Source organism: Schistocerca cancellata, chromosome 1 (assembly GCF_023864275.1).
Source record: "Schistocerca cancellata isolate TAMUIC-IGC-003103 chromosome 1, iqSchCanc2.1, whole genome shotgun sequence".
NCBI lineage: Eukaryota > Metazoa > Arthropoda > Insecta > Orthoptera > Acrididae > Schistocerca > Schistocerca cancellata.
The window spans coordinates 446086357-446100906 of record NC_064626.1 but is presented as its reverse complement, the minus strand read 5'-3'; the positions used below and the strand labels follow the sequence as shown (position 1 = coordinate 446100906).

General features: G+C 39.7%; 1 protein-coding gene across 1 annotated transcript in view; it reads left to right on the top strand.

The window, feature by feature from the left end:
• Positions 1 to 14137, top strand: part of LOC126176644 (integrator complex subunit 9) — a 129264-nt gene extending 115127 nt beyond the window's left edge. The window contains exon 13 of the mRNA XM_049923805.1: positions 13381 to 14137. Within this exon, the coding sequence (XP_049779762.1) occupies positions 13381 to 13500 (120 nt within the window). The 3' untranslated portion in view covers positions 13501 to 14137. The remainder of the gene's footprint in view (positions 1 to 13380) is intronic.
• Positions 14138 to 14550: the final 413 nt, after the last annotated feature.

The following is a 14550-nucleotide window of genomic DNA, read 5'->3' as shown; positions in this document are numbered from 1 at the left end:
GGAAAGATGCTTTTGATGAGAATAATCCAGACAGCAGAGGCTATGAAGCAGTCGTTGAAGTTAAGGTCATTGTATTGGGTAGCATGGTCAGCAATTGGATGGTCATCTGTCTCTTTGCCTCTGTTTGGGAGTAAACATTGATGCAAACAGCCAACTTGTTAACACTAAGGCCCCTGTAGAATGTGGCACTGCGGTTGCAGCTAAGTTGGTAGACCACATGGCTGCTTTCACAGTTCGCCCAGCCTTTAATGGGGTAGGAGATGTGTGTGACAGGACTAGAGTAGGTCTGTTGTAGGGATATGAACAATGACTCGGCAGTCACCTTTTGTTGCTGAGACTTCAGGAGATTAGAAAGTCATATATTTAGCTTATTTGCTTATATTCACAGTTTAATTCTTAGTCTTTACATGTTTTGTGTGCTTGCACAGTTTAATTCTTAAATTCATTGCATATTTTTATATTTGAGAGGTGTACATTCATACAGTCTGTAGCATAGTAGTCATTTCTTCACTTGTTTCGAACGGCCGGTGACTATTGGCCACACATCTGTCAGCTACCAGTCTCCATTGGTGAAGCGTCAGGAGATTGGCAAGTCACATATTATGCCTGTTCCGTTTGTTTTCATAGTTTGTCTTAAGTTAGTAGTGGCAGGGTGGATATGGTGTGTGCATGCTATGTACAGATGCAGGAGCTGGTCACATTTCACAGATAACAGAAGATTCTTATGGCAATTCCAATCCCAAAGAAAGCAGGCATTGACAGATGTGGAAATTATCGAACTATCAGTTTAATAAGTCACGGTTGCAAAATACTAACGCGAATTCTTTACAGACGAATAGAAAAACTGGTAGAAGCCGACCTCGGGGAAGATCAGTTTGGACTCTGTAGAAATATGGGAACACGTGAGGCAATACTGATCCTAAGACTTTCTTAGAAGCTAGATTAAGAAAAGGCAAATCTACATTTCTAGCATTTGTAGAGTTGGAGAAAGCTTTGACAATGTTGACTGGAATACTCTCTTTCAAATTCTGGAAGTGGCGGGGGTAAAATACAGGGAGCGAAAGGCTATTTACAATTTATACAGAAACCGGATGGCAGTTATAAGAATCGGGGGACATGAAAGGAAAGCAGTGGTTGGGAACGGAGTGAGACAGGGTTGTAGCCTCTCCCTGATGCTATTCAATCTATATATTGAGCAAGCAGTAAAGGAAACAAAAGAAACATTTGGAGTAGGTATTAAAATCCATGGAGAAGAAATAAAAACTTTGAGGTTCGCCGATGACATTGTAATTCTGTCAGAGACCGCAAAGGACTTGGAAGAACAGTTGAATGGAATGGACAGTGTCTTGAAAGGAGGGTATAAGATGAACATCAACAAAAGCAAAACAAGGATAATGGAATGTAGTCGAATTAAGATGGGTGATGCTGAGGGAATTAGATTAGGAAATGAGACACTTAAAGTATTAAAGGAGTTTTGCTATTTGGGGAGCAAAATAATTGATGATGGTCAAAGTAGAGAGGTTATAAAATGTAGACTGGCAATGGCAAGGAAAGCATTTCTGAAGAAGAGAAACTTGTTAACATTGAGTATAGATTTAAGTGTCAGGAAGCCATTTCTGAAAGTATTTGTATGGAGTGTAGCCATGTATGGAAGTGAAACATGGGCGATAAACAGTTTGGACAAGAAGAGAATAAAAGCTTTCGAAATGTGGTGCTACAGAAGAATGCTGAAGATTAGATGGGTAGATCACATAACTAATGAGGAGGTATTGGATAGGCTTGGGGAGAAGAGGAGTTTGTGGCACAACTTGAGTAGAAGAAGGGATCAGTTGGTAGGACACGTTCTGAGACATCAAGGGATCACCAATTTAGTATTGGAGGGCAGCGTGGAGGGTAAAAATCATAGAGGGAGACCAAGAGATGAATACACTAAGTAGATTCAGAAGGATTAAGGCTGCAGTAGGTACTGGGAGATGAAGAAGCTTGCACAGGATAGAGTGGCATGGAGAGCTGCATCAAACCAGTCTCAGGACTGAAGACCACATCAACAACAAAACAATGATCAGCCATCTGCAGTCTGCTGCGTTGGGGTGTAGCAGTGGTGAAGCATCTGTCATGTCACATGGGACATCTCAGGTATCGCTTGTTTTGCCCACGGACTTCGCTGTCGAAGCACTGTGCAGTATGCCAACAGCTCCTGTACACAAATCAGAGCAGATTTAGAAAATGTCACTCATGTGAAACTCAGCTTGCCCTTTTCTCACATGATATCCAGCAAGCCCTTCCATGTGAACCATGGATGAAAGGCAACAGGCAGATGCCATATTGTTAGATTTCCAGAAAGCATTTGATGTTTGACCCTGTGCTTCACTGCAGGCTGTTAACAAAGTTTACTAGCATGTTGTAATGCCACTTCCTTGGACGAAAAATGAAAAAAGAAAAAATAGCAACCGATACCTCAAAAATTTCCCCAAAACAAGTTCCAAATTCCATGAAAAGTGAACAAGTAACCAAAGTTCCATTTAACACTATTATTCGGATAATAACCAGTAATTGAAACAAGAACCTTATACTTAGTAATTTATCAACTTACAAAAGAAAGATAGAATCTCAGTAAGCTCAAACTCAAAATCGTAGTAAATCGCAAAATCATTATAATTAAAATTAGCAAAGTAGAACCAACAATCTCAAAGAATACTTCGTGTGAGTACTCTTTGAGAATTGTGAGTAATGGCTAAGGAAAATTTGATCCATTGACACTACGTTACGAGAATTAGCCGAAGCTGGTCAGACTTGTTTCAATACTCGCATATATAGGCGTGGTTAGATTGTTTTTCGAGGATTGATAATTGCAATCTACTATGACGCAGTGAAACGAAACATTGACTTTAACTATAACATAGTTTAGAATTCAGGTAGGGGACTACCTTATATTAGACTGAAGTGAACTTTTTAATTAGATAACTCAAACTCAACTCTAGTTAGGCATTGAACAGTGATAGACAATTAACTTCATTCGTTATTGCAAATGGACTCTGGAACTTGGCAATAGCTTAAAAGCAGACAATTTATAAATCCTCACCACCACCTGGGAAAGCTTCTTCCTCACGGCCTTGTTAGTAAGTGATTGTTGTTGTGAAATAAACCACCCTTTCGTGCCAATTTATGCATTTGTGATTCCAAATTACAAAATTGTTTAGAGACATAACTGTGATCTTTTGTGTGCTGCGATAATATTTGACTGAAGGGCTTGGTGCATATATAGAAACTCTTTGACGTTAGAAAGCAACCGCAATGTTACGACTTGTTAGAGATTTGAAATTACAACCAAGCTATGGGGAAGTTGGTGTTGGTGGAACTGAATTGAATTTATTATTAATATTTTAATAGCAACTGTTAAACCATCAAATATAAACGAGTTAATTACGACGAGTAGCGTAATATTGGTCACAATTGGTGAAGTAAATATCACGCACACATCGAGAGTTCAGTTCAGCACTGTTTTTTGTAACGTCTTCTTTACCTAATATCAGTATCATCGCTCTACTGACTATCGCTGAGTTTTAGCCAGGGCCGATCAATACTAATCTATCAACTACCGACTAGAAAAACCGGTGACGTTACAATGTGAAATAGGTTCTCACACATGTGAGTGGCATGAAGACTTCTTAAGTAAAAGATGCAGTACATTGTCTTTGTCGGCAATTGTTCATCAGTCAAGGGTATTATGAGGAGTGCACCAGGGGAGTGTGATAAGACTGCTCTTATTCTCTTTGTACATAAATGAGCTGACTTACAAGGTGAGCAGCAATTTATGGCTGTTTGCCGATGACACTGTAGTTTGCGTGAAAGTGTCATTCTTGAGTGACATGGACAGAATTTCTAGCTGATATTATAAATGGCACATTGGTCTAACTGTGGAAAAAAAAAAAAAAAAAAAAAAAAGAAAGAATGAGTTGGAAAAACAATTTTTTTCTTCCTCTATTTGCAAGTGAAACAGGAAAGGAATGACTATTAGTAGTTCTGGGTTCCCTCCACCATGCACCTAACAGTGGCTTGCAGAGTATATATGTAGATGTAAATGTAAATATAGATGCATGTGGATTGGGAGCAGGGGTAGAATGGACAGAGATTGTATGGCTGGGATGGACAGTGGAATGCCACCATGGGAGAAGGGGCGAGGATACTTGTCATTTCAGAGCATGATTTCAGGTAGTCTGAATTTATGGTGGAGAATGAGACTCAGTTGCTGCTCCGGCAACAGGTGATACTGAGTCACGTGAGGGGTGTTGCTTTATGGCCGGACAGTGGCTATGTGGGCTATGGTAGGTAAGGTGGTTGGGAACTCAAAGCAGGGGCACCTCAGAAGATGTTCAGCACAGCTCTGGACAAAACATGTAATGCAAAAGTTTTATGGACCATAACCATACAACATGAAAGATTTACCAGCAGCTAAGATATCTAGTTGTGAGAGACTTTATATTATTTTTAAGCTATCATTAATTATGTGAAGAAAATTCTGACTTGATTGGGAGTTATCACTCAAGATGCTAAAAATTGTCCAAGGTGGAAGATAACATGCAAACCATCAGTCTCTGATCTAAAGTGGGACATAAACTGAGAAGAAGAAAAAAATAAATTTTTCAATTTTAAATTTTATCTGAGCTCGAACATTTAAACTACATAATAGTTATTATTTACTTAAAAATATTGTTAACATGTGTCCTTACTTTCCTTGCTTATTTTGGAAGGCAAAAGTATAGTATTTTGTTTGTCAGGACGTGCACAGACTAACTCGATCATGCTAAGGTGTCCTGCAATTATTGAATGTTATAGAGATCACTGCATTTTGAAGCCAGAAAAATCTATCAAGCTCAAGAATCTCAAGTATTTGAATCTTCTTTTGTTTCATGGCCCAAAATGTTTTGCATGAAGAGGGTTCTAGATTTTACCAACTGAACCACTGCAGCTGCAATGGAACCATTAGTAATGGAATTGCAGTAGAATCTGTTCTCTCCTATACTGTCAGCAAAGGGTGCAAACAAATTTTTATTGTAGCTCACAGTTCGGTTCTTCCTGATAACCGCAGTAAGTCTTCATCATTTCCACTGAAGTAATAAATGAAGTAAAGAATCAGAAAACCAGGAGGGGTCATATTACCTATTTACAATTACTTGAATATACAGATGTTATGTACTGTGAGAATGAAGGTTTTGTTAGAATGGAGGTTTTGTGAGAGAATGGAGGTTTTGTGAGAGAATGGAGGTTTTGTGAGAGAATGGAGGTTTTGTGAGAGAATGGAGGTTTTGTGAGAGAATGGAGGTTTTGTGTGAGAATGGAGGTTTTGTGTGAGAATGGAGGTTTTGTGTGAGAATGGAGGTTTTGTGTGAGAATGGAGGTTTTGTGTGAGAATGGAGGTTTTGTGTGAGAATGGAGGTTTTGTGTCAGAATGGAGGTTTTGTGTGAGAATGGAGGTTTTTTGTGAGAATGGAGGTTTTGTGTGAGAATGAAGTCTCTGTGAGAATGAAGATCTTTTCCTACTGTCATAATGGAAATTTCCAAATAGTCTGATAATGTGTAGAAGGAAGAACACCTTAGAAGTGATAGTGATGAGGGGGTGTAAATAGGGTGAGGTTGTGGCTTGGTCAACGAAGTCAAACATTCAAATACAGTGAAGGTATCAACAAAATGCTCTCTTCTTGAAACACAGGTGTTCGACACCATGGTGATTATGTTGACAAATGCACGTGTAGACACGAAGAACAAAGATGTAGAATGTTAATAATGTTTGTTTTATTTAAAAAACTTACAGTTTCCCCATATAAAATTCAGAGCCATTACTTTTCAGCATGTCCTCATATACGTGAGCAAAAAACACACACACACACATATATATATATATATACAACAAAAGCGCTGGCAGGTCGATAGACACACAAATAAACACAAACATACACACAAAACTCTAGCTTTCGCAACCAACGGTTGCCTCGTCAGGAAAGAGGGAAGGAGAAGGAAAGACAAAAGGATTGGGTTTTAAGGGAGAGGGTAAGGAGTCATTCCAATCCCGGGAGCGGAAAGACTTACCTTAGGGGGAAGAAAGGACAGGTTTACACTCGCGCACACACACACATATCCATCCACACATACACAGACACAAGCAGACATTTGTAAAGGCAAAGAGGAAAGGGAAACTCTTTGCCTTTACAAATGTCTGCTTGTGTCTGTGTATGTGTGGATGGATATGTGTGTGTGTGCGAGTGTAAACCTGTCCTTTCTTCCCCCTAAGGTAAGTCTTTCCGCTCCCGGGATTGGAATGACTCCTTACCCTCTCCCTTAAAACCCAATCCTTTTGTCTTTCCTTCTCCTTCCCTCTTTCCTGACGAGGCAACCGTTGGTTGCGAAAGCTAGAGTTTTGTGTGTATGTTTGTGTTTATTTGTGTGTCTATCGACCTGCCAGCGCTTTTGTTGGGTAAGTCTCATCATCTTTCTTTTTAAATATATTTTTCCCACGTGGAATGGTTCCCTCTATTATATATATATATATATATATATATATATATATATATATATATATAAACAAAGATGATGTGACTTACCAAATGAAAGTGCTGGCAGGTCGACAGACACACAAACGAACACGAACATACACAAACATGAAATCCTCCCCACTCCACCAAGAGTGTCTTTCCGCCGTCCACCTAACCTTCGTAACCTCTTAGTTCATCCCTATGAAATCCCCAAACCACCTTCCCTACCCTCTGGCTCCTACCCTTGTAACAGGCCCTGGTGTAAAACCTGTCCCATGCACCCTCCCACCACCACCTACTCCAGTCCTGTAACCCGGAAGGTGTACACAATCAAAGACAGAGCCACGTGTGAAAGCACCCACGTGATCTACCAACTGACCTGCCTACACTGTGATGCATTCTATGTGGGAATGACCAGCAACAAACTGTCCATTTGCATGAATGGACACAGGCAGACAGTGTTTGTTGGTAATGAGGATCACCCTGTGGCTAAACATGCCTTGGTGCACGGCCAGCACATCTTGGCGCAGTGTTACACCGTCCGGGTTATCTGGATACTTCCCACTAACACCAACCTATCCAAACTCCGGAGATGGGAACTTGCTCTTCAATATATCCTCTCTTCCCGTTATCCACCAGGCCTCAATCTCCGCTAATTTCAAGTTGCCGCCACTCATACCTCACCTGTCATTCAACAACATCTTTGCCTCTGCACTTCTGCCTCGACTGACATCTCTGCCCAAACTCTTTGTCTTTAAATATGTTACACACAAAATTCAAGCTTTCGCAACAAACTGTTGCCTCATCAGGAAAGAGGGAAGGAGAGGGAAAGACGAAAGGATGTGGGTTTTAAGGGAGAGGGTAAGGAGTCATTCCAGTCCCAGGAGCGGAAAGACTTACCTTAGGGGGAAAAAGGGACGGGTATACACTCGCGCGCACACACACACATATCCATCCACACATATACAGACACAAGCAGACATATTTAAAGACAAACAGTTTGGGCAGAGATGTCAGTCGAGGCAGAAGTGCAGAGGCAAAGATGTTGTTGAATGACAGGTGAGGTATGAGTGGCAGCAACTTGAAATTAGCGGAGATTGAGGCCTGGTGGATAACGGGAAGAGAGGATATATTGAAGAGCAAGTTCCCATCTCCGGAGTTCAGATAGGTTGGTGTTGGTGGGAAGTATCCAGATAACCCGGACGGTGTAACACTGCGCCAAGATGTGCTGGCCGTGCACCAAGGCATGTTTAGCCACAGGGTGATCCTCATTACCAACAAACACTGTCTGCTTGTGTCCATTCATGCGAATGGACAGTTTGTTGCTGGTCATTCCCACATAGAATGCATCACAGTGTAGGCAGGCCAGTTGGTAGATCACGTGGGTGCTTTCACACGTGGCTCTGCATTTGATTGTGTACACCTTCCGGGTTGAAAGAAACTGCAACATCAAAAGATAACATAGAGTTAAATTTTGGGAACACATTTGCCCAGGTAACATACTTTAACGTACTTAAGTAATTAACATTGTAAGCTCACAGGTTAATGTAAGTGTGACATAAGCCCTTGCAATTGTGAAATGCTGGTGCATTAATAATGGGTGTAACTGCCAGAATGTTGAATGCAAGCTTGCAGACTTGCATGCGTTGAGCTGCACATGTGCTGAGTGTCTTTGTGGGATGGAGTTCCATACCTGTTGCACTTAGTTGATTAATACAGGGACAGTTAATGCTGTTTGTGGACGATGCTGGAGTTTTCATCCAATAATGTGTTCTATTGTAGACAGACTGGGTGATCGAGCAGGCCAAGGCAACATTTCGACACCGTATAGAGCATGTAAAAATTTAAAAATGGAAATGGATAGGTTAAACTTAGATATAGTGGGAATTAGTGAAATTCGGTGGCAGGAGGAACAAGATTTCTGGTCAGGTGAATACAGGGTTCTAAATACAAAATCAAATAGGTGTAATGCAGGAGTAGGTTTAATAATGAATAAAAAACATAGGTGTACGGGTAAGCTACTACAAACAGCATAGTGAACGCATTATTGTGGCCAAGATAGACACGAAGCCACGCCTACTACAGTAGTACAAGTTTATATGCCAACTAGCTCTGCAGATGACGAAGAAATTGAAGAAATGTATGATGACATAAAAGAAATTATTCAGGTACTGAACGGAGACGAAAATTTAATAGTCATGGGTGACTGTAATTCGTCAGTAGGAAAAGGGAGAGAAGGAAACATAGTAGGTGAATATGGATTGGGGGAGAGAAATGAAAGAGGAAGCCATCTGGTAGAATTTTACGCAGAGCATAACTTAATCATAGCTAATACTTGGTTTAAGAATCATGAAAGAAGGTTGTATACATGGAAGAACCCTGGAGATACTAAAAAGTATCAGATAGATTATATAATGGTAAGACAGAGATTTAGGAACCAGTTTTTAAATTGTAAGACATTTCCAGGGGCAGATGTGGACTCTGACCACAATCTATTGGTTATGAACTGTAGATTGAAACTGAAGAAACTACAAAAAGGTGGGAGTTTAAGAAGATGGGACCTGGATAAACTGAAAGAACCAGATATTGTACAGAGTTTCAGGGAGAGCATAAGGGAACAATTGACAGGAATGGGGGAAAGAAATACAGTAGAAGAAAAATGGGGAGCTTTGAGGGATGAAATAGTGAAGGCAGCACAGGAGCAAATAGGTAAAAAGACGAGGGCTCGTAGAAACCCTTGGGTAACAGAAGAAATATTGAATTTAATTGATGAAAGGAGAAAATATAAAAATGCACTAAATGAAGCTGGCAAAAAGGATTACAAACGTCTCAAAAATGAGATCGACAGGAACTGCAAAGTGGCTAAGCAGGTATGGCTACAGGACAAATGTAAGGATGTAGAGGCTTATCTCACTAGGGGTAAGATAGATACTGCCTACAGGAAAATTAAAGAGACCATTGGAGAAAACAGAACCACTTGCATGAATATCAAGAGCTCAGATGGAAAACCAGTTCTAAGCAAAGAAGGGAAAGCAGAAAGGTGGAAGGAGTATATAGATGGCCTATACAAGGGCGATGTACTTGAGGACAATATTATGGAAATGGAAGAGGATGTAGATGAAGATGAAATGGGAGATATGATATTGCGTGAAGAGTTTGACAGAGCACTGAAAGACCGGAGTCGAAACAAGGCCCCCGGAGTAGACAACATTCCATTAGAACTACTGACAACCTTGGGAGAACCAGTTCTGACAAAACTCTACCACCTGGTGAGCAAGCTGTATGAGACAGGCGAAATACCCTCAGACTTCAAGAAGAATATAATAATCCCAATCCCAAAGAAAGCAGGTGTTGACAGATGTGAAAATTACCGAACTATCAGTTTAATAAGTCACAGCTGCAAAATACTAACACGAATTCTTTACAGACAAATGGAAAAACTGTTAGAAGCCGACCTCGGGGAAGGTCAGTTTGGATTCCGTAGAAATACTGGAACACGTGAGGCAATACTGACCCTACGACTTATCTTAGAAGAAAGATTAAGGAAAGGCAAACCTACGTTTCTAGCATTTGTAGACTTAGAGAAAGCTTTTGCCAATGTAGATTGGAATACTCTCTTTCAAATTCTGAAGGTGGCAGGGGTAAAATACAGAGAGCGAAAGGCTATTTACAATTTGTACAGAAAGCAGATGGCAGTTATAAGAGTTGAGGGGTATGAAAGGGAAGCAGTGGTTGGGAATGGAGTGAGACAGGGTTGTAGCCTATCCCCGATGTTATTCAATCTGTATATTGAGCAAGCAATGAAGGAAACAAAAGAAAAATTCGGTGTAGGAATTAAAGTCCATGGAGAAGAAATAAAAACGTTGAGGTCCGCCGAAGACATTGCAATTTAGTCAGAGACAGCAAATGACTTGGAAGAGCAGTTGAACGGAATGGACAGTGTCTTGAAAGGAGGATATAAGATGAACATCAACAAAAACAAAGCGAGGATAATGGAATGTAGTCGAATTAAGTCGAGTGATGCAGAGGGAGTTAGATTAGGAAATGAGACACTTAAAGTAGTAAAGAAGTTTTGCTATTTGGGGAGCAAAATAACTGATGATGGTCGAAGTGGAGAGGATATAAAATGTAGACTGGCAATGGCAAGGAAAGCGTTTCTGATGAAGAAAAATTTGTTAACATCGAGTATAGATTTAAATGTCAGGAAGTCGTTTCTGAAAGTATTTGTATGGAGTGTAGCCATGTACGGAAGTGAAACGTGGACGATAAATAGCTTAGACAAGAAGAGAGTAGAAGCTTTCGAAATGTGGTGCTACAGAAGAATGCTGAAGATTAGATGGATTGATCACATAACTAATGAGGAGGTATTGAATAGAATTGGGGAGAAGAGGAGCTTGTGGCACAACTTGACTAGAAGAAGGGATCGGTTGGTAGGACATGTTCTGAGACTTCGAGGGATCACCAATTTAGTATTGTAGGGCAGCATGGAGGGTAAAAAACGTAGAGGGAGACCAAGAGATGAATACACTAAGCAGATTCAGAAGGATGTAGGCTGCAGTAGGTACTGGGAGATGAAGAAGCTTGCACAGGATAGAGTAGCATGGAGAGCTGCATCAAACCAGTCTCAGGACTGAATACCACAACAACAACAACAACAACAACTTAGAGCATGTTGGGTTAAAACAGCTGTATGTGGGTGATCATTACACTGTTGGAAGTAGAATGCTCTCTGGAATGTTGTTCATGAATGGCAGCACAACGGGTCGAATCACCATATTGATGTACAGATTCGCTGTCAGGTGTGTGGGATAACTACAAGAGTGCTCCTTCAGTGATATGAAATTGCACCCCAGACGATAACTCCAATACAGACCAGTGTGTCTGGCAAGCAGACAGGTTGTTTGCAGACCCTCAACTGGCATCCCGCTACATGGCCATCACTGCCACTGAGGCAGAACCAGCTCTTATCAGAAAAAAAAGCAAAGGACTTCCACCCTGCCCTCCAATGAGGTCTTGCTTGACCCAATTGAAGTCACAAATGGCAGTGATTTGGGGTCACTGGAATGCATGTGACAGAGCATCTGGCTCGGAGCTGTCCTTGAAGTAGTAGATTTGTAACAGTTCATTGTGTCACTGTGCCGACAAGGGCTGCAAAAATTGCTGCTGCAGATGCAGTACTGTTCAACAGAGCCAAACATGGTCTTCTCTTTTAGTAGCGCCACATGGCTGTTCGGAGCCTGGCCTTCTTATGACTGTACATTCTCATGACCACTGCTGCCATCAGTAATGTACAGTGACAACATTCTTGTTTGTAACATAGTTACATAGTTATTTTCCTGAGTTATAAGGGAAAGGGAGGCTATAATTGAATCTCTAAGTTAGCATTGAGGGCTTTATGAGTGGATTAATTGTGACTGTAAAAACTTGTTCAAATTTCAATTTTACAGTATTGAAGTTATGTTTTCCATGATCGCCATTTTATCAGTGTAATTTTTTTCTTCTGTTGTGTGCCAGTACTGCAGTGCCTCTTACTTTTGTTAGTTTTTTTTTTTTTTTTAATTATCATGCAGAAATTGAAAGTCATCAGAAGCTTGTTGAAGTAGAGCATCCTCAGTGTACTTCAGTCAGTAACATGAAGTAAAGATAGCTTTTGTGCAAGTTATTTTGTGGACCCACACAGTCAAAGATCTATTCATTTTGCCCGCATCTCTGTGCAAAATATGGTATCTTTCCAACAAATACTAATTACGATATATGCCAGTTTATGATGACAACATCAAAGCCATGAAACCAATTCTAATGACTGTGGTTAGCACACTGGATTCGCATTTTGGAGGACTATGGTTCAAATCCCCGTCCGACCCTCCAGATTTAGGTTTTCAGTGATTTAACTAAGGTGCTTAAGACAAATGCCAGGAACATGCCTTTGAAAAGGCATGGCCAGTTTCGTTCCCCATCCTTCAATATCCAAGTGTTCAGTGTCTAATGACCTCGTTTGTGATGTTAAATGCTATGTGTTATCTTAAATACAGCATTGTACATATGAGGAAAGGTTATCATTGTTCTTACTGAGGGCACAAGCTAAAAAGTTGAACAATAGTGTTTAACGTTAACAGATTTCTCTGTTGTTACTGACGGATCATTGCAGTAATATGAAAAAGAAAAATAAACTTTCTTTTGTTGTACAGCTATTTGTGCCAACTTAGTTGAAGTATTAGTGATACAGATACAGAATATTTAGAGAGAAAGCAGTGCATTTTTGTATGTTTCACAGGAAACAGTTACAGTAAAAAATAATAAATTTTGTTTTACTGTTGTAACCTAACATAGGTAAATTATGATTGTTCATTTTAGATAAAAGAAATCTTAATAAGTATATTGTAGGTCAGGACAAGCAATCACTAATACGCAGAATGGTAGGAAGGTGGCACAGAGGATCAAGTATTCTCACTAACTGTTGTAGCTCATGTGTGGGTACCACCTTTATTACAAACAGCCTCATACACAGACACCAAAATGCTGATCTATATGGCAGTTCCAGTATGCGTGGTCATGGAAGTAGGTGCAAGCATATACCTGTGCCTATATCCCACCCTCCATTAATCAGCATGCGAGTGATCGTTGCTCATCATTTTCATATTTGTTCCCATCCCAGAATTTCGGCTAATGCAATTATTTTTTCTAATCTTTTAAGTAGTATTTTGAAGCTGAATTTATTTTAATATGATATGGTGTGCTGTTATGATGATGTATAACTTTTCCATGGATGTGCATTTTCTGTGTGGTAGATGTGATTATCAGTTTCACATGTAGAAGTTGAGCGTAAATATATGTTCTCTTTTTGTTGCAGCCAAATGAAGATACTTTAATCCAGGTGGAGGATGCATCAACTCATATAATTTGTGATGGAGACATACAACTGAGGCAGAAGCTGCGTACCATTCTTCTTCAATGTCTTAACAAATTTTGATCATTTGTGGTGTATTTCATCATTCTAAGTTTCATGAATACAACAATTTTTTTTGTAGTTCTTATGACAAAGTGAATGATTCATCTTGTATATGCAACAATTTGTGTCAGATAGAAAAACTGTAAGTAACTTTTCAGATTCAAGTACATTCGAAGACATGCATGGGAAAATGGGCTAATCCTGAAATGTAAAAGCTTAGAGAAAAGTGTTGCCATCTGTTGCTGGGTACATTGGTCTCACCAGTAAATGTCCTAATGTGATATTTAGTGTGAGACCAATGTCAAGTTTGATAGTTTCCATATCTGGCAACAGATGGCAACACTTTTCTCTAAGCTTTTACATTAATTTGAGGGTCAACCCATTTTTATGTGCATGTCTTCATTTATTCAGCATCAGAAGAAAGGAACAAAAACACTTGATCTTTCTGATTATGATTGAACAAAAATTTATTGACATGCCTTTTTTTCTGATGAATCACTTTTTATTTCCTCACTCAGTTTTTTTTGCAATACAGATAGCTATCAAATTTTCCTTTACAGATAAAATCTAATACATTTTACTTATATGTATTTAGGTATAAGACTATTTCAATTATACGAAGTTTCTCTGACAAATTTAACTTCAAATTTGTTGTAAATGTGTGGGTTTGTATAAAATTGCTGTACTTATCTGACAATGTAATAAAATTGTTGCAAATGTATCATGTATTTTCTTGACTCTTAATAGAAATCGGAAACTCTGGTGACATTCTGAGAATCATTTGACATTGAATGGCGTTCCTGAAATGCTGGCTAACCCATGGAATTCCTGTGTTCCCACCCTCCCCCCTTTCTGCCTTCAATGGCCTAACTATCAAAATTCCAGTTTTTGGACTAAATCTCTCCTTTCAGAACAACCTCCGATCCTTCGCAGTCTGCTAGGCCCAGTCCATCTCAAACCTGATCCTACAGGAACAAAATGCTGTGTTACCACATTGCTGATGTACATGTGCTCCTTCATAAGATACATTGTAAATACACTATCATGCTCCTGCTCTAGTTTTGGATTGAA